We start from the raw sequence: 19713 nt of genomic DNA on the forward strand, positions 1-19713 counted from the left end.
AGAGAGGAGCAGAGGCTCCCATGTGTCCAGGAGCAAAGGGACCTGCCACCCCATCTGGGGCGGGGCTGTAGGTCTCTCTCCCTCCCTCCTTCTGTGTTTTCTGTTGGTCTGATCCATGCTATTGAGCGGTGGAAAATCAAAGTCCACTGAAGATGTATTCTTTATCCTTTCACTTAATTAACCCCAATCAGATGTGGCAAAGTGAACCTTGGCAGGTGGCCTCTTCTCATCCCCTCTCTCCCATCTGAGACACCACTAGGGGGCGCCAGGTTGCCCGCCCCTGCCCACCTGTGGGGCAGCTGCCCCCTGTGCACTGTCCCCGCGGGCTGCCTGCTTCAAAGAGGCCAGAGGGCAACGGAAGGAGCCTTGTAGAGGTCACTGTCTCTGTGCCCCTAAATTCACCGGAGGGACCCAATAAGACTTAGGTCACGAGGTTGGGAGCAGGGCCCTAGTGCCTTTCTCTTCTGCATTCCAGCTTGTCTGGCCACCAGTGGCTCAGAGGCTCCCGGTCTCCACCCTGGATCTGGGTAGACTGTCAGGCCTGCAGGAGGGAGGGAGGCGCCCTTGCTTTGGGAATCATCCCACTGCCCCCTCCAGGGCTCCTCTGTGGTGTGGGTCCTGGCGCTGCATGGTCTGAGGTGGTCACTGGCTTTCTTGGGGCTGCCACTCATTGCTGTGTGACTGAGGAAAGCCCTTTTCCCTCTCTGCCTGAGATTCCTGATCTGCACAATGGAAAGCTCAGCCTGGGCTCTTCTCTCTGGGCCCTTTAACACCTGAGTCTTTTAAATCCTTTTCTTCCAGCCCAGGCTCTCCCTTCTCTTCCTCCTCCTCCCTCCTGGCCCCTCTGCTGCCTATTTGTGTCTCTCTTTCCCCTCCTCTGCCAGGCTGCTAGTGTCCCCTGCAAATTCATATAGTGAAATCCTAACCCCCAAGAAGGTGAGCTTTGGGAGGTGATGTGGTGAAGGCAGAGCCCTCACGAATGGGACTAAGGCCCTTAGAGTGACCCCAGAGTGACCCATGCCCCTTCTGCCACGTGGGGACACACAGTTAGATGGTCATCTGGGAAACAGGAAGCCAGTTCTCACCAGGCACTGAATCTGGCAGCGCGCTGATCTTTCCCAGCTTCCAGAATGAGAGAAATAAGTGTCTGTGTTTACGAGTCACCCAGTTACGACAGTTGGTTATAGCAGCCCAGAGGGACCAGGTCACCTCCCCTCCCGGGCCTCCTTCTTCTGTCCCTCCTCTCCCCACCCCCTTTCGGCTGTTCTCTTCTGTGTTTCTCCCTCTGTCTTCCTTCTCCCCCTTCCCTCCTTCAGCTCTCTTCTGCCCCCCCCTTTGCGGCTCTCGCCGGCCCCCACCCCAGCTTCCCAGGTTATCTGTGGAATTCCACACACACCTGCACAGCCAGGATCAATCCCAGCTGCCCTGCCTTCAGCTTATCTTTGCTCCAAATGATTGATTTTCCCTCTTTAAGAGTAATTTGCTGGTGAATTCCATGTATTGCAAAACCCCCTGTGAAATCTAATTCAATCCGATTGGCAGCTGGCACTTGGAGGAAGAGCGCTGGAGAGCCGTCATTTTCATCACAGACGTGTGTATCATCCGTGTGCGGAGGAGGCTCCGGCGGGCAGGTGCTCCTCACCTGCTCCGCACACCTTCCCTCCCTCCCCTGGCGGGATCATCACGTTCCACCCCGAAGCCAGCCCCAGCTCCTCTGGGAGATGAATTTGGATGTGCGCTGGGTATCTGCATTAAGCCAACGAGGACAGGTGTTTTTGAATTCAGTTTTCCCTAATTTGCAGCCCTTCGCCCCAGTGCACTGTGGGAATCTCACAAATCTTCCAAATCCAGCCACTCCTAACACCTTGTCGTCTCCTGTGCTCCCTCCTCCCTGCCCTCCTCCTCCTGAGCAGAGTCCGATTCCAGGGACCCCGCAAAGCCCACGTCACCGGGGAGTGGGTCAGCCCTGCTCTTTCTCTTCCACATTCCAGGTTTACCTGGTTCAGAGCATCCTAGGATGTGGGTATTAAATTACTGAAACCTAGGTAGTCACAGGTAATCAGAGAGCGTGGTCCCTGACTCTACGCGGGGTGCAGCAGAGGCAGCTGGCACAACTGCCCAGCTGTGCAGGGGTGGAAAGCAAGGGGTTCTGAGCACCCAGTTTCCCATGGGTGAGCTCCCCAAAGGCTGCTCTGACCCTCACAGGACGTGCACATAAAGTGCTGGTCCTTTGCCAGTGAAGGTGGGCACACGGCCACCACTAGGCCCTGCTCAGCCTTGTTCCAAGTGGGTCCTGTGTGCTGGCCATAGGTCTGCCATGGGATAAGGTGAAGTTCACGGTGTCCACTTCCAGAGATGAGACTAGCTATTCTGGCCCCATTTCTGTGCACCAAGTCAATAGTCATTTCCGGTGACATTCTAATCTTTGGGCTACCCTGGACTTTTAGGGTTCAAAGCCTTCAGCCCCGTGGGCTCTTAGTGCAGTGCTGTGGCCTTGTGGGGCTGGCTGGGAGGCAAGGCTGCCCATGGTCATGGTCAAAGGATGAGCATTATATGGAAGACCCAGAGGCCACAGGGACCGTCCTAGCCCCAGCTAAGGAGCTGCCTGCTGCTACGGGCTCCCGGGCTGTCATTCATGTGTGAAGGGCAGAGGAAGCAGGTAGGATTTATGAGTCCCCAGATCTTAAATTGAGGACACACAGCAAGACCTCCACCCTCATGATCCCTAGGAAGTGAGTCTTGTCCCCTTCCTCCCCTCTCCCTCCAGCATAGGATCCTGTGTGGAAGGTTCCGGCCCCGGGTGGAACTCTCAACAGTCTCTTCCCTCCGGCTCTGTCGCACAACCCTGGGCTGGCCTCCCAGCACGTTTCAGAATCTGCCAACCTGCTCCTCCCCCCCGCACCTGGTCTCAGTCCCTTCCTCTGCTGTCCAGCTGGCAAACTCTGCTCCTGAGTTTTGGTTGTGGTTTTGGTGGGGGACTAAAGTGGGATGTAAGTGTTCTCAGAGATGCAGGGATACCCCAGTGCAGGGGGAGAGAAGTGCATCCTCATCTGCCCCAGGCCCAGAATTGCCCTGCACCCAGGAGCGGCCCTTCTGGGGAGGAATGTGTGGCCAGCAGTGCAGGGCTGCTGCAGGCAGAGGGTGAGTGTCCAGCCCTCTGCTCTCTTGCCAGGGCCTCAGGACAGAGCAGGGAGGGGCAGGGTGCCCTGCTGGGAGCTGGGTCTCCCACTTGGAGGGCTCTGTCTCCATCTTTCCACCGTGAGGAAGCTATTTCCCTGCTTACACACAGAGAAAAAAATGTACGGCAAGACAAAGGCATCTCAATGCCTTATGGAAATCAGGGGGGGCACTGCCAGCTGCCAATCACACGAGTGTCCCCACTACCTGTCCTCCAATCGTGAGCCCATCATCTTGAGAAGAGTGCATGGGGCCAGAAGGGAGATGGCCCTGGAGCGGACCTGCTTGTGACCTTAACAAACTGTCCTCTTGAGGTTGCTGTTCAAAATGGAGACCCACTGCCAGGAGAGGCTGTGAACCTGGTGTCCTGGGAGCCAAGGGCTGTAGATGACCGCAGCCCCCGCTTCCTAGCCCTCTGCCAGGGAGAGCTGCCCCTTCCCACCAACAAAGGCACCTCACATGTCCTAAGGGAGGGTTCTGGGCTGGGACAGGGTGCAGGCTCCAGGTGAAGGTGTAGTCGTGCCTGGAGACAGCCCTATGGGCCTCTCTGCTGCCCCTGGGCATGGCTACCTTCCTGCACAAGACCCTCCTGCTGGACATCATTTGGAGATGTGTGTGTGGCCACACAGTGGCTGTGGTGTGAGAGTCAAATCAGAAGATACAGATGGAGACGCAGGGGAGGGGAGAGGAGGCCGAGACGGGGAAGATGAGACTCAGGGACAGGGAGAAGAATGGAGTCATTCAGGTGAGGATCTCAGTGGGGGCCCAGACAGAACCAAGAGGCCTGGCCACTGCTGCCCAGCATGGTGGTGGCAGGTGGGAGCAGCCCACATCTTCTTCCCCTCTTCTAGCCTCTCCCCAGCTGCCCTTTAAACTTCTGTCCCTCTCATTGCTAGAACTCAAAACCCCAGCCTCATCCGACCCGCTCCCCCTTCCCACAGACCCCATGTCAAGCAGGCTTGGCCTGGGCCCAGTCTCTACCCATCTGTGCTCCCCACCTTCACCCTGGGTCCCTATCCCCATTTTACACGTGTTCAGACTCATCAACCTAAAGCGCAGCTCGGAGGCTATCACTCACACTCAAGAACCATCAGTGACTCCCAAATGCCACCCGAATTAGGTTCAAACTCCTCATGGGATTCAAGGTCAACCAGCCTGCCTTGCTGGCTGCCTTAGAGGGTGCCTGTGACATGCTTGATGATTTATGACCGTGATGAGGAGCCTGGTGCTATCAAGACCTAACAGCCCACCGCGGGGACTGTTGACGCGGCTGCCTCTCATTTCATCTTCAATACATCATAATTTACTTTTTTAATTAACAACCCATAAGATCGACATTTTGGTATACATTTCTATGAGCACTCAACCACTGAGCCACAGCCCCAGTCCTTTTTCATATTTTATTTAGAGACAGGGTCTTGTTGAGTTGCTTAGGGCCTCCCTAGGTTGCTGAGGCTGGCTTTGAACTTGCCATCCTCCTGCCTCAGCCTCCAGAGCTGCTGGGATCATGGGCGTGCGTCACCGCACCCAGCTCAATTCTATGAATTTTAACACGTGGACAGATTCTGGTTACCCACTTCCTTCACAACCAGGACGGAGATCAGTTCACGCCCCCCCAAAACGTGCTTGTTCTATCCCTTTGCCCTCTGCCCTCTGTCCTGTCACCCTAACCCCTGACAACCACGGATCTTCTGTTCTCTGCTCCTAAGCTTTTTGAGAATGTTCTAGAATCAGGCAGCAGTAAAGCATTTGAGACTGGTTTCTTTCGCCCACATAATGCCTCTGGGATCCATGGGGTCCTCACTGCACCCTAGGGGTCTGTGTCTTTAAGCACAGTCCCACCCCCAGCCAGGCGGGGGTCAGAGAAGGCTCTGGAGGCAGGCAGGAGAAGGGCCAGGGGGATTCTGTGTTTTTGACGCCTGGTGGGCCTGCTCAGTACAGATTGGCAGGTGGAACATTCTCTAATGGGGGCGATTAAAACCAATCATCCTGTTCGCACAGAAAAGTAAACATGGACGCAGCTGCTAATCTGTGGCTATTGATGGCTGTCAGGGCCGCTGGGCCCCCATCCTGAGTCCTGCCTCTCCCTGCTCACCACCCTTCATGCCTCAATCATTCTGCCCTCAGTGCCTCTCGGTGCTCCCCCTCCCTCAGGACGGCTCTTTCCCAGTCCTCTTCTCCCCTAAGGTGAAACGTCGGGGGGCCCAGGGCTGCCCAGCCCCTTCCTCTCTGCTCTGGCCACAACCCCTTCCCGGTGGAGACCCTGGGACCAGCAAGGCCAGCTTTAAACTCGATGTGGACATTGGCAACTTCTATTTCTGCAGCCTGGACCCACACAGAGCCTCCTGCTCCATTTCTAGAGCCTAGGGGAGCCACTAACGTCATGTCAGTCACTTGACGTTGACCATGGTGGAGCATTTCCACTACAGAGATCACCAAACGATACAAGCCAGTGTCCCTGACCCCAGAGCCACTTCCTGGACATCTAACAGCACACCCCACCTGCCCTGCTGGCACTTCCATCCGGATGGCTGACAAGCAGGTCAAACAGGACCCGCGAGAGCTGACCACGCACTCCATCACCCTCACCGACAGGTTCCCAGACAGCCACGAGGAACTCCCAGCCCCACCAGCAAACATCCCTTCCAGACAGATGCAGCGTGGGACCACGGCTCACCCCCACAGCACCTCTCTGACCCAAGGACCGCTGTGCCCCATCTGAACCCAGGTTGTCACCTCCTCGTCCCGGCCTCTTCCTTCACTCCTAGTCACCCACCCTAGTCACCCTCGTGAGGGCCCCTTCACTTCACTCCTCGTCACCAGCAGCAAGAGCACCTTTTAGAAAATTAAGGTAAATTTCATATAACATAAAAGTCACCCTCTTTAGCACTTTAAAGTATGCAAACAAACGGTGTCTACTGTATCCACTGGGCTGTGCTGAGCCTTTTCATGGCTCCCAAAGGAAGCCCTGTGTCCATTAAGCAGCTGCTCCCGGCACCTCCAGGGCCCTGAACCGCCATTCCCCTCTCTGCCTACCACCTGGCCTTCTGGACACTTCCTACAGATGGACTCACACTGCACGCGTGACTGTTTTGTGTCACCCTATAATGGCTGGGTGACATCCCACTGGGTGGAAGCACCCCGTTGTGGCCACCTGTGATTGACGGGCACTGGCTTGCTTCCATGGCATGTCCTCTAGCACCTCAGTCACATGGTGTCACTCCCTGCTTCTTACGCTCAGCCAGCTTCCTGTCTCTTCTCTGAGGACCCTGTCTCAGATCCATGAATTTATTCTTCCCTCCAGAAAGTTCCACAGGGCCGGACCCTCACTACCGGGGGTCTCTGGCCAATGTCACCATGTTGAGAGGCTTCTGCTGCTGCCCTCCCCGCTGCTGGCCAGTCCTCCTGGAGCCCAGCCCAGCTCGCTGTCTCCCCCTGGCAGTGGTCACCGCCTGCCTCCCCATGCGTCTGTTTCTTTAATCTCCGCCACTGGAACACAGGCTGCCAGGGGGCTGGGCTGCCTGGCGTTCAGTGGTGGGTGGTACAGAGATCAGCACCTGGCGCATAGTAGGTGCTCAACAAGTAAACGAGGGGATAAATGGACTCCCACCTCCTACCCATGGGGAGAGTCCCTAGAGCACCTGTCTCCCCTGTCCAGGGTGCCCGCTACCCCATGTGCTCGATGGCCCTCGGCTATCTTTTGCTATACTCTGTGACCTTCCATAGAAGGCTCCCTCTCTGAACCCAGTTTTGCTCATGTGAAAAGAGTCTGAGATCATGTGCCTGTTGACACGGGTGCTCGTTGGGACCCATCTGGGGACTCCATGACGGGCACCCTCTCGCCAGGGATGCAAGTGGACACCCAGCTGGGGGTCAATGCCTCCTTGCTCTCAACTCTCTTTGAATGAATTCCTTTTTAACAGACTGAGGGAAGGCAGGTCTGCCTGAGCCTCCACGGAGGAGTCGCGCCGTGACGCTGGGCCTTGCCACGCACACCTGCCCCTCTGCCCTCATTCTGCCCCACTCTCCTCTTTCAGGGGACAGCTGCAGGAGCCCCAGAAAGCAGAGCTGGGCGTGGCTCGGGAGCACCCACAGATGCCCAGCGGGACCTGAGCTTTCTCTGTCTTGATGACTAGGATGTCGCGGCCTGTGGTTGCCAAGACGGGGGGGGGGGGGGGGGGGGGGGCCAGGGCTCGAGGCCCACGGAGCTATGCTTGCCCCAGGTCAGGACGGGAGAGGAGCACCTGGTGCTGTCGGGGAGAGCTGGGGGTGGGCCGGGAATGGGGCGGGAGGTGCTACAGGAAAGCACTTTCTGGGGTGAAACTGGGCCCACCACTGTCCACAGGGAGGGGGCACCGGGGGGGGTTCAACAACAGAGAGATGGTGGAGAAAGGAGGGGACGAGGCTGAGGAGCCTCAGCTCTGCTTCTGACTCCAGGGGGCGTCTTCAGAAAGACCAGCTGCTACATTTAGGGAATGGGACCCACAGATAAGTGATCCCCGCTACTTCCGATGGCACCAGTCCTGCTCAGGAGCGTAGGTGGGTCACACAGGGAAGCAGACAACCCGACCGGGGCAGGCAAGGGCACAGCTCCCCAGTCCAACATGAGAGATGAACCCCAGTCATCAGGGGGGAGTTGGGACTGGGAGCCACACAGGCTGAGGTGGGCAGGGGTGAGGGACGGGCGCTGTCACTGTGGGCTCCCCACCAGGGCTGGGGGCCTGGTGTCAACTGCATGCTAATGACATTTACAGAGGAGACTAAAGCAGGGGGTGTCTCAGTTACCCCAGGACACACTCTGGTCCTCAGGAGGGTTGGAGCTTAGCCTGCAGGAGGAGTCACCCCGTGGGATGTCACCAGGGAAAGAAAGGCCAGAATAATCGTCATGGTAATAAGAGGCCCGGAGAAGTCAGCTGGGGGAAATCAAGGGGAACCCACACAGACTCACTGTGCCCTGAGCTCGCGGCTTCCTGCCCAGAACCAATTGCCTTTGAAGGCAACAGATATTTTTCTGGGGCCCTGGACATGTGAGCAGAAGCTGTGGGCAGCAGAGGCCCTGCAGTCAGACCCCTGCCCACTGGAGGGACGCTCAGTGGGCAGCAGCAAGTCTTCTAGGGTGGAGATTGCTGTGGGTGGACGCATAACCCCTGTGAAGGCACAGAACGCCCAGAAGCTCTTCCTTTTAGAAATAAGAGCAGCCAGGATGGGCCCCCGGGTCTGGGCACGGGGTGGGGGATCCCGACCTCCACCTGGCTGCACGCCTTGCTCAGCTGCTCCTGGAGGGGGGCCTCGCCCCTGCGTCCTCTCTGCTTGTCTTCACGCGTGAAGCCACAAGTGGTGAGAGGTGCAAGATGTCGGGGGCATCCCATCCACCTCCTTTCTCCCTCCTGCGGGGATTCCGTGGGCAGGGGGCGATCTCTAGCCAGATCCCAGTGATCTGCCTAGTGGAGGGGAAAGCAGGTCCTGGTAACGGGTGATCGTGCACCCACAGAAAGTGTGGACTGCCATCCTGCCCACGGCATGCGGCCAGCCTGTCCTCCCCCTTCCCCACCTCTCCTCACTGCTTCCAGAGTTTGGTTTCTTTTCCCCCTTCCTTCCCTCCCTCCCTCCCTCCCTCCTTCCCTCCCTCCTTCCTTATTTTGGTACCAGGGACTGAACCCAGGGGCACTCAGTCACTGAGCCACACGCCCAGCCCTGTTTGTATTTTAGTTAGAGACAGGGTCTCCCTGAGTTGCTCAGGGCCTTGCTAAGTTGCTGAGGCTGGCTTTGAACACGTGATCCTCCCGCCTCAGCCTCCTGAGCCACTGGGATGACAGGCGTGCACCACCACGCCCGGCCTTATAATGTTTTTAATTGCATAACATAAAAGAGACCACAAAATTGACCAATTATTTAGAAACGTAGTTATCAAAGTCTTTTAAAAAGGTGCCGTGGTGATAGGTGTGCTTTGGAAAGCGCTACACAATGAGGTTCAGTAGCGGGTCTGACCTCTGCTGTAATTTCAAACAGCGATGAGTGTAAATGGCATGTTGAGATTCCTGGGCATGTGATATGAAAATACCTGAGATTTCTCTTGGGGTCAAAGTCACAGACACTGCTATATAATCAGTGGGGGGGGGGGGGCTGGGATTGTGGCTCAGCGGTAGAGCGCTCGCCTAGCACGGGCGGGACCTGGGTTCGATCCTCAGCACCCCATAAAAATAAAGGCATTGTGTTGTGTCCATCTACACCTAAAAAATAAATATTAAAAAACCAAAAAACAAAATAATCAGTGGTGGCTTGCTTCTAGACCCATGACGTAACGAAAGGGCAGGTTGTAGTGCAGTCCGATGTTAGTGGGAATAAAGATGCAGGTTCTTCTCCAGCCAGGGTCATGGGTGCCTGTGTGGGGTGGGGGCCAGTGGTCTACCTGCCTCCTGTGAACCCCTGGACTGCCTGGGAGCGGCCCTGAGGGAGCCTGCAGCAAGACCACAACCTCTGCAGGGCCACGTTGGGAGGACCCAGAGACCCTGCAGCCTGGACAGAGCCCCTAACAGGAACAAATAGCGCGCTCGCCTGGCATGTGTGCGGCCCGGGTTCGATCCTCAGCACCACATACAAACAAAGATGTTGTGTCTTCCGAAAACTAAAAAATAAATATTAAAAAAAAGAAGAAGCTTTAAAAAAAAAGTGAAAATAAATTTAAATAAATACAAGGTCGTGGGCCGCGGCTCCCGACAGGTCTGGAGCACACATGAAACGGAAAGCGAGAGTGAGGGATGGAAATAAAGTCTGAGATGAGCAGGAGAACAAGAGCCGCCTCCCTCCGTCCCTGAAATCGCTGCCCCCGACTCCACAGAAATGACCCCACGTTCTGGGATGAGGCTTTTCTGCCGTCATTCGCTTTCCTTTATTTACCCCGTGCTGTCTTCTCCTCGGGGAGGTGGGTAATTCTGTTTGTTTTTTTCTTTTTCTTTTTTTCCCTATGCCCCTCAAACAAATTAATGGTGTCATCTGCCTGAAACGGGAATGAGCTCCTGGCAGATGTGTCCCCGTTCACTTCGATGGTGATGTCCCTTTTCATTTTTTAATCTCCCTCTACTCCCTCCCTCCCTCCCAGCCCTTGGGATGGGCAGAGCCTCCCCTTTGGGGGCACCAGATCTTTGAGTGGTTTGCCCGGTGGGTCCAAAGCCCTGGGATTCTTAACCCCTGCTTCCAACGGATCCCTGGAGATGACCTGCCTCACTCCAGAGGGGGCTCTTTGCCCCCGAGGGACCCTTCTTCCTAAGGGCCCCAGCAGAGCTGGCCTGAGCTTAGCTGCGTGTGCTTCCTCAAGACTACGCTGTCCCTGGGACGCCTGTCCCCGGCACAGATACAGAAGGGAAAATCCACACGGTTTGGAAAACTGAGATGGGAGAGAACGAGGGGGCTACGTCTGCAAAGGAGGCGCTCAACACTCCACGGCACGTGCAAGAGGCGCAGGACTGAGAGTCCAAGGTCAAGTCCTCCACCTTCTGGCTGTATGACCTTGGGCAGGCCCCTTAACCTCTCTGAGCCCTCTTTCTCTCTGAAAAAGGCAAGTTAAACAGACCTGTCTCCCAGTCTGGGCACGAGAATCCCAAGAGTCAACGTACAGAGAATGCTTTTTATGACCAGACGCGGTTCTAAATACAAATATGAACTCATTTTCCCTCCCCACAGCTCTGTGAGGGAGCTACCATCACTGATAAGAAAATGGAATCAGAGAATAAATAAGTCCCCTAAGGTCATACAGATCAAAAGTGGCAGAGCAATCTGGCTTCAAAGCCCTTATTTTTATTTCTAACCAGCGGCCTTTCTCACCCAGGTGAAGCCAGACGTACAGATTCCTGGGCAGACGGGGTGCGGCGGGGTGGAGGCGCGGCCCCTCTGCTGCAGGCGGGGGGGGGGGGGGGGGCGTGGGATAGGGCAGCAGAGACACCTGCCAGGTCCTCTTGGGATGGGTAGAGTGGTAAAGAGCCATGGTTTCCCAGAGGTGGACCCCGGGCAGAGTGGGGGAGGACACGGGTAGTGGATGGGCGGGTGGGGCTGGAGGCCACTTCCCCTCCCTGGGGCCTGGGCAGGTCTCATGGCAGAAGGCTGGGTTTGGAGTTCAAAACCCTGGGCCAGCCTCACGGCTCTCAGCCTTTTGGCTGAGTCTAGGTGAACATCAGAGAGCCTCTGTCAGTCACAAAGGCCCAGGGTCCTCCTGGCCAGAGTTCTGAGTGGCAGTTCTACTGGACTTTGAGAATTTCATTATAGGGGGACTGTGGGTTCCCGGGCTTCTCCCCAAACTTGTCTGAGGAAGACGCTAAGTTGCAGTGAGTCACCAGGCAGCCCGAGGAAGCCCTGCCGACCGCAGCAGGTGGTCAAGGCGGCTGGGCGAGGTCCCCTGAAGGAGACCTCCTACTCCCCAGCCCCCGCCGCTTTGCCTCTGGTCCCCAGGAACCCCCTTAGCAGTCAGAGGGCTCCTTAAAAAAGGTGAGCCAGACCACATCAGCCGTCAACTCCTGGGTCCCACAGTAACGGGAAGAGGCACTCCCCATCCGACAGCCTCCTCTGACAAAGGCTGCGGCCTCCGTCTCTCCTCTCGGAGCCCCAGCCAGTCCCACCAGTCTTTGCCCTACTTCAGGAAAAGGCCAGGCTGTGTACCTTGTGGGTCCTCTATACCTTGCAGGGGAGCACCTGCTGCTAGAAGGTTCTTCCTTCCCAGCTCTGCGTGGCCACCTCCACCACACACTACCCCCTGCTCAGCCTTCCTGGGAGGCTCTCCTGGGCCCCAGAGTGGAAGACGGCCTCTCTGCCCTGGCGCCCACTCATGTCCTTGGAGTCCTGCTTCCTTCCTTCCTTTATTTTCTCTCTTCCTCGTGCTGAGGATTGAACCCAGGGCCTCGCATGTGCTAGGCAAGCGCTGCTGATCCCCAGCTCAGCCCCCTCCCCAGCCTTCTCCACCAGAATGAAGTACGAGCCTTTAGAGAGCAGCCCACACTTCAGCGCCACTCTCATGACCCGGCATAAGGCAGGAACTTAGTAGATGCATAATGGGGCCCATAGTAGGTGCATAATGATTGCTGAGTGAATGAATGATCTCTCCATCTGCCTAAATTTCACTGTCGTCCCTTAGGACTACACATTCACGAGATCTGAAGGCTTTTCTGATATGATCCCAGTTCCCAGGAGCAGCAGGACCGAGCAGCAGAGGCGTCCCTGGGAGTGGGGTAGACACTGGCCCTCTGCTGTCCACCACCATCCCTCTCCTCTGCAAAAAATGCCCTCAAATATGGGGGAAAAGGTACACTCGGACATTGCTGGTGGGACTGCAAATTGGCGCAACCACTCTGGAAAGCAGTGTGGAGAGTCCTCAGAAAACCTGGAATGAAACCACCATTTGACCCAGCTATCCCACTCCTCAGTCTATACCCCAAGGACTTAATTAAAATCAGCACACTACAGTGACACAGCCATATCAATGTTTACAGCAGCTCATTCACAATAGCTAAGCTATGGAACCAACCTAGGTGCCCTTAAAATAGAAGAATAGACAAAGAAAATGTGGTACATATACACAATGGAATATTACTCAGCCAAAAGGAAGAATGAAATGATGGCATTTGCTGGTAAATGGATAGAAAGGGAGCTTTTCATGCTAAACAAAATAAGTCAATCCCCCAAACCAAAGGCTGAATGTTCTCTCTGATATGTGGATGCTGCCTCACAACAGGTGGTGGGGTGAAGGGGGGGTGTTTACCAGATGGGGGGATGGGGGAAGGGAGGAGGGATGGGGGAAGGGAGGGGGGATGGGAATGGGAAAGAAGAATGAACCAGACAGAACTTTTCTACGTTCACATATGAATACACAACCAGCGGAACTCCACATCGTGTTCAACCACAAGAATCGGAAGTTAGACCCCATGTATGAATGATATGTCAAAATACACTAAAAAAATATTTTTAAATGACCTCAAGGACAGGAGAAAATGTGTTCGGAGAAGCTGGGGGCAGAAGTGAGGCAGAAATACAGTGGATCCACCATTCCCAACTCCTGAGAAGAAAGGGGAGCTAAAGGTCCTCTCCCGATGGAGGGAAGGCACTGTTGTTTGGCTCTGGGTCAGCCAGAGGGGTCCTGCACAATGCACCAACTATTTAAAAACAAAATCCTCCTTGTGGAGCTGCAGAGCGGCAGGATCCCCCAAGGCCCTGCCACCCCCCCACCCCCGCTGCCCCCTAGTCCCCCTCTCTGCATGCCACCCTGTGTCTGGATGTTGTCTGGGCAGGAGAGTGGTTTTTAGAATAACTGAGCAAAAAATTCCAACCACCCACCTCAGGGATTCTTCCTCCTGTGCAGATGGGAAACAGAAGGTGGAGGACAGGGTGGGGACCCTAGTGGGTGAAGGTGCTGCCTATCGACTGTGGCTATAGGAACACGGAGGGAGACAGCAAATTGCTGGGCAGAGCGATGGTGGCCACAGCCTTTAATTTGAAACTCGGAGATGCGCGGTCCCGGTCTGGCTTCCCAGCCTGTGCCTGCAGGATTTTTTTCCCCCTATCTGCATCACAACCATCTATTTGCATCTCAACTGTCACAGGATACAAATGGCTTCAGCCCACCCCAGCCTTTTCTTCCCTGGCTTCTCTGAGTTTTCTATAGCTGGGCCAAAGAGAAGAAATTACTCAGAGAGACTTGACAATGTGACGGAGTCCTTGGGAGATAGAAAGGGTCTTTTTCAAGCACCTTTGCATGGTCTGGCAGAGCCGCGATTCAGAGACAGAATCTTAGATCTGGGGCGGGGGTGGGGGGGACTGCAAGCATCACCTAGTTTTTTGAGTTCAATTAGCATCCTAATTAGGACTAACTGCCACAAAGTTCTGATTGAGAGGTTAAACTGCTTCCTTCTTCCTCTTCTGTTTTGGTCAGCACCCTCTACTGTCCCAAAATGGACTTTTGAGGTCATCCGTCCAGTAAAAGCCCTGGGCCACCTTGTTGCTAGGCACCGTCCCTCAACAGTGTGTGCCTCTGGAGTGGCTCTCAGGGGCCAGGCGGAGTGTGAGGTGTGGGGTTGTCCTGCTGAGCAAATCCAGACCAGGCCCCAGCTGTGGGTCCTGCTGTGTAACCAGGAGATGGGTCTGGATGGGACCAGCATGCTCAGAATTGTAGAATCACAGTCACAGTCACAGGGACAGACAAGAGCCTGTGACACAGGACTTTGACCTCTCTTCTGCCCCCTTCCCTCTTCCTCTTTTGCTCAGTGACCATGTATTTCTGCCACACCAAGCAAATCCAAGGTCACCTTCAACCCAGACACAGACCCCCACCGACATTCTCCCCTTACGAAGGGACAGACAGGACAATTTCTTAAAGGTCTTTTCCAACATCTGCCTGGTTCCCCTCAGAGGTTGTTTTTGCCCCAGATTCCGGACACTGGGCAGTGCCCTCGCGCCTGCGGCCTGTGCCTGCTGTCTGTGGGCCATGCGGCTGAGCCCGCTGGGCTTGGCCCTCGGACTGAGGTGGTGGTGTCTCCTTGACATCTGGAACCTGGCCTTGGGGCCTGTTCCCTGGCAAGTTCTGAATCCCTCCCGGGTTCTGGAGACGGCAGAAGAGCCGGCGGTGGCCAAGGCGTGGGCTGGACTGAGCCGGCCACTCCTGCCCTCCTGTGGAGGAAGGAGCCCGGGTGGGGTGGGGGTGCTATGGTTTGGGGCAGCCCCACTCAGAGCCAGGGACATGGGACGGCCCAGATGACCTCAGGGTGGGGCAGTGTGGACCTGGGCGTGGCCTCTTCTTCCTCGTCCCCCTCTCTGCATGTCACTCTGTCCTGGAGAAGTGTGTCCCTGGAGGGACACAGGTCACCTCCCTGGGGAAAGGAGCAGTGGAGCACACACAGGGAAGGTCTGCGTTGGCTCCGGGGGTCCCCGAGGGCATGGCATGCCATGTGCCCAGGGCTGTGCCTAGGTGGGAGCGTCCCTCGGGGCAGGCTGGGCCCGACTGTCCTCAGCCTCTTTTTTCTTTTTGTACCAGGGATTAAGCCCAGGGATGCTCGACCACTGAGCCGCATCCCAGCCCTTATTACATTTTATTTAGAGACAGGGCCTCACTGAGTTGCTGAGGCTGGCTCTGAACCTGCGATCCTCCTGCCTCAGCCTCTGGAGCTGCTGCGGTTACAGGTGTGTGGCATCGCAGCACCTGCGGCGTCCCCTAGGCATTCTTTCGGACAGTCACACAGGAGCCTGAGTAAGTGGGTTCTGGGGCTCTGTCCTCACTGTTGGGGACACTCTCTGGACCAGGTCGGGGTTGGGGAGTTGCAGCTCTGGGGACAATGACAGTGGGTGGGGTTTCTGTGTGGCAGTGGCGACGCTAAGCCCTGCCCACCTTTCTCTCTCCTCTCAGCTTCCCTGGCAGCAGAGACCAAGATGTCGCCACCTCCCCACACCCAGCCTCTGGCAGTGAGGCTGGGACACGGAGCCAGTTCTGACCACTGGGTGGAAGTTGGGGCCACTCTGAGATGAAGTGAGGCAGAGCTGTGCTTAGCCTCTGTCGCCCGACCCCACCCCACCCCAACACACGGCAGCACCGTCGAAACCGCAGACTGAACGCGTAAGTGACCTCTCGGAGTGGCCTCCCTGCAGATCCCGGCCGGACATGGAGGCCAAGTGAGAAATGAGCGTGTGCGTTGGGTCAGCTTGTTACTGCAATACGAACTGACAGCTACACTCGCTCTCTTATTTCTTTTTGAACAGATGAGTGGACCGAGGCTCAGGAAGGGCCATTAATTTACCTGGAGTCGGGGCCAGTAAATGGCAAGTCTGGGCTGCCACAGAGGCGCTGTGCGCTCCCAGAGCTTGTCCTGCCTGCCTGCCTCCTGGGTTCCTGCCAAGGTCAAGTCCAAGTCCCCGGCCTGGGTTCCTCACATCTCCCACCTCCCACAGCCCAACCCTGTTAGCAGGGGTCACTATTCCTGTGTCCTACCTGCAGGTTTCTGCCTCTGGGCCGGTGGGGGCCACCATCCTGGCAGGCCAGCCTTCCTGCCTGCCCAGGGCTCAGCCCCAGGTCCCTCCTGCTAAAAGCCTTTCCTGATCCTCGCAGCCCCCTGCCGTCAGGACCCGGGACCCCACACTGGGACTGGCATGTCTCCTCTCCCAGGCATGACTGTACCTCTGCAAGGAAGGAGGAGGCTTTCTTCTGAGGTTCTCATTCAGAGTAGCCTCTATTTTTTAAAAAAACAATTTTATTGTTTTTTGGTACCAGGGAATGAACCCAGGGGCACTCAACCACTAAGCTACATCCCCAGTCCCTTTTAAAATATTTTATTTAGAGACAGAGTCTCACTAAGTTGCCTAGGGCCTCACTGAGTTGCTGAGGCTGGCTTTGAACTTGCCATCCTCCTGCCTCAGCCTCCTGAGCCGCAGGGATTACAGGTGTGTGCCATCATCACGCCAGGCTTCAGAGTCGTCTCTGACAGGGATGTGCCTGGCTATACTCCAGGGAGGGACGAGATGACTGAATGGGGTTTGAGAAAATACTGGAATTTATTTTATACCTGTTTATCCCTACTTTTAAAAGTGGGACATTTGGACAGGCCCGTGGTCATGCTTGACCCCCAGGGGACAAACCTAGTTCCTAGTAAACAGTAGGTGTTCAATACATCTTAAGTCATCTCAGGCAGACAGGCACGGGACGCCTCAGCCGGGAGCTGGAGGTGTGTGTGCCCGTGTGAACAGGCGGGACTGGCTGGGCCTTGGGTCCAGTCCTGGCGGGGCGAGTCCAGCAGGCACAGCGGGCTGGGGAGGGGTAGGGGTGAGGGCGGCGGGCTCCTGGGCTGGCCCCGTGGCCGTTAGCTGGGCAGCCAGAGTGGAGGGGCTCTTTAGGAAGAAGCCCGCCTGGGACAAGGACAGAACAGGAGCCCCGCATGGGACAGGTGAAGGAGGCGCCCCAGGCTGGGGTACCTGACGGAGTCCTGAGCAGGGCAGGAGGACAGGACAGAGTGCTGCCAATGTGGCCCCTGCAGAGGGCCAGGGAGGCAGGGCACCAGGTGGAGGGAGATGCGGGCTGAGAGGGTCTAAAGGGACAAACCATTCCCACGCCAGCCTGGCCCTCGGCCGGCGCTGCAGGGGTAGTGGGGCTGGTGGGGGAGGCCTCTGCCCCAGCCTCTGTCTCTCCCCAGCTCCGCCTACGTCCTAGGGCAGGCCTCACTGAACAAGGTGACACAGACCTCCTGGACCCCTGATGGCTAGGGATCCTCTTGAAAGCACCTGTGTCCCCTGAGCAAGCTCTTCACATGGAGGGGGGCATTACTACACCAAAAGCAGGAGTCAGACTTTCTGCCAAGTGTCATTTGTATGGGCCTCTAAACTGGACATGCACCTCCTACACACGGCAGAGACCACCCCTCAGGTGTGAGAAAGCGCACTGGTGCTTTATTTCTACTTTCAAAAATTGCTATTTGAACCCAGGGGTGCTCTACCACCGAGCCACATGCTCAGCAACAGCCCTATTTTTATTTAGAGACAGGGTCTCGTTAAGTTGCTTAGGGCCTGAGATGCTGAGGCTGGTCTCCAACTTGCAATCCTCCTGCCTCAGCCTCCCGAGTCACTGGAATTACAGCTGTGTGCCACCACACCCACTTTAAGATGGCAATTTTAGTGCATACTTTATCACATACCTATGAGATGAGTACAGTGACCATGTATATAAACTCTAAATAAAATGCCACATATTGGAGTGTGTGCTTGGATGTTTTTACAGGGTAGAGATGGCATCTGTAACAGTTTAGAGACTTTCGATTTTTGCAGCCTTATTTATCAGCACCTGTGTTTGTTTCTATCTCATAACTGAGGACCTGGAAGCCCAGAGACACCTGGCATCCCTCTCAAGGTTGTACAGCGCGGGCAGGACAATAACACTGGACGGGTCCTGGGTTCCAGGGACTCACCTCATCCTTGTCCACGACCTGGATGAAGAGGGGGAGGGCAAAGCCAACCTGAGCCAGCTCGGTGATGGCCACGCTGTACTCGGAACTGTTGAACTCTGGAGCATTGTCGTTGATATCGATGACCAGGATGTTGAAGGTCGTGGTGACGGTGGCATCAGATGGAGTGCGGTCATCATTCAGCTCTGTGCCCTGAAGACAGAGTACCATCCACCAGGTGTAAAGAAGGCCACAATCCCAATAATAGCTACTGTTTACCAAGGACTTTCTCGAATTTAGACACTGATTTAATATGAACCATCTCATCGAATCCTCACTACAGCCCCAGGAAGAAGATTCTACCTTTAGTATCCTCATGTCACTGAGAAGGACATGAGTCTCAGAGAGGTTAAGGAACTTGTACGAGGATGCGCAGCTTTGCAATTCAAACTCAGGCAATAGGATTCTAGAACTGACACGGAGATGAGGTGGACAGGAAGGAAGGGACAGATTTGGGGTTCATCCAAGGGTGGATGGAGATTCTATTCAATTTGGCAGATAATAAAACTGAGGCCAGGAATTTCTGGGCTAAAGGCTGGTCAAGACTTAATGGAACATCAGCTGTGGACGGAACGCTGCTAGTTTCAGGGTGAGGTTTGGAATAGATGGACAGATTTACATCTTGGGGCACCTAACCACTGCACCAGAGTGCCAGGCCCCCAAATACCCGTTCCCAGTTCTGACCCCAAGCTCCAGAAGCAGATTCTCTGTGTGAGACCCAAACAGAGGCTCCCCAGGGGGACTGGATGCACCACCAGGTTGGGGGTCCCACATCCACATTTTATAGAAGACGGAAAGACAGTGCGGGGTTCCAGGGGAGCTGGAGGCGGTGCGGGGACTAGGCAGCAGCCCTCTTCCTTGGGAGCTGACCTCTGGCCTCAGCCGGAGGGGTGCAGGACAGGCAGGGAGGCCAGGGAGGGGCCGGGCTCTGTGCTGGGGTGGGGCACCCCCACCCTGGCTACCACACCTGAGCGTCAGGGGCGACAGCGCGGGGCCATGAGAAAGCCAGGGCTGGTGGACCGGCATGGCTCAGCGGTCAGCTCAAGGGAGGGTGCAGGGTGGGCTGGCCGTCCTGTCCCCCTACACGGATGGGGGCCTCCTTCCCAGGGTCCCCAGCCCCCGTCTTTGGACCACCCCCTCCTATTAATTGATGGTCAGGGCGGGGGAGGTTCCCCGTGGCCCAGGCAGGATCCATACCCCTAAATGGGCCTCCTAGGGATGTCTCAGCAAGTCATTGATTTTCATTAAAGTGCCACCAGTGGCAGGTGACTGGGTGGGGTGGGGGAGGGGCTGCAGCTTCACTGCACTTTCCAGGGCAGGGACCCCAGTGGCTCTGTCCCCTCCCCGATGTGCTGCATTTTCTAACCTAGGAAAGTGTGAAACTTAGAAAATGGGACAAAACCTCCAAATCGGGGCGAACTCAAGAATTCCCGTGTCTACAACTGCGAATTCGAAACCTTGGGACGAGGCCGAGCTCCACAGGATGAGCACCTAGAAGTCCCCCTTGTCACTAAGGTGGGGATAAAGTTCCCGGCCTGTGCAGGTGTGGACAATGGCTGTGAAGCGCCACGCAGATCTG

The 19713-nt window shown here is 56.1% G+C and overlaps 1 protein-coding gene across 6 annotated transcripts in view; it reads right to left on the minus strand.

The window, feature by feature from the left end:
- Positions 1-19713, minus strand: part of Cdh23 (cadherin related 23) — a 383514-nt gene that overhangs the window by 157494 nt on the left and 206307 nt on the right. For all 6 annotated transcript variants that reach the window (XR_009226399.1, XM_058577902.1, XM_058577897.1 and 3 more), the window contains exon 11: positions 18099-18287. Coding sequence is in view for 5 of the 6 variants with exons in the window: in XM_058577902.1 (XP_058433885.1) it covers positions 18099-18287 (189 nt within the window). In the remaining variant the exon portion in view is untranslated. The remainder of the gene's footprint in view (positions 1-18098; positions 18288-19713) is intronic.

This window comes from Marmota monax, unplaced genomic scaffold (assembly GCF_021218885.2).
Source record: "Marmota monax isolate L192 unplaced genomic scaffold, Marmota_monax_Labrador192_F-V1.1 WCK01_AAM20220418_F8-fsc00019, whole genome shotgun sequence".
Taxonomy (NCBI): Eukaryota; Metazoa; Chordata; class Mammalia; order Rodentia; family Sciuridae; genus Marmota; species Marmota monax.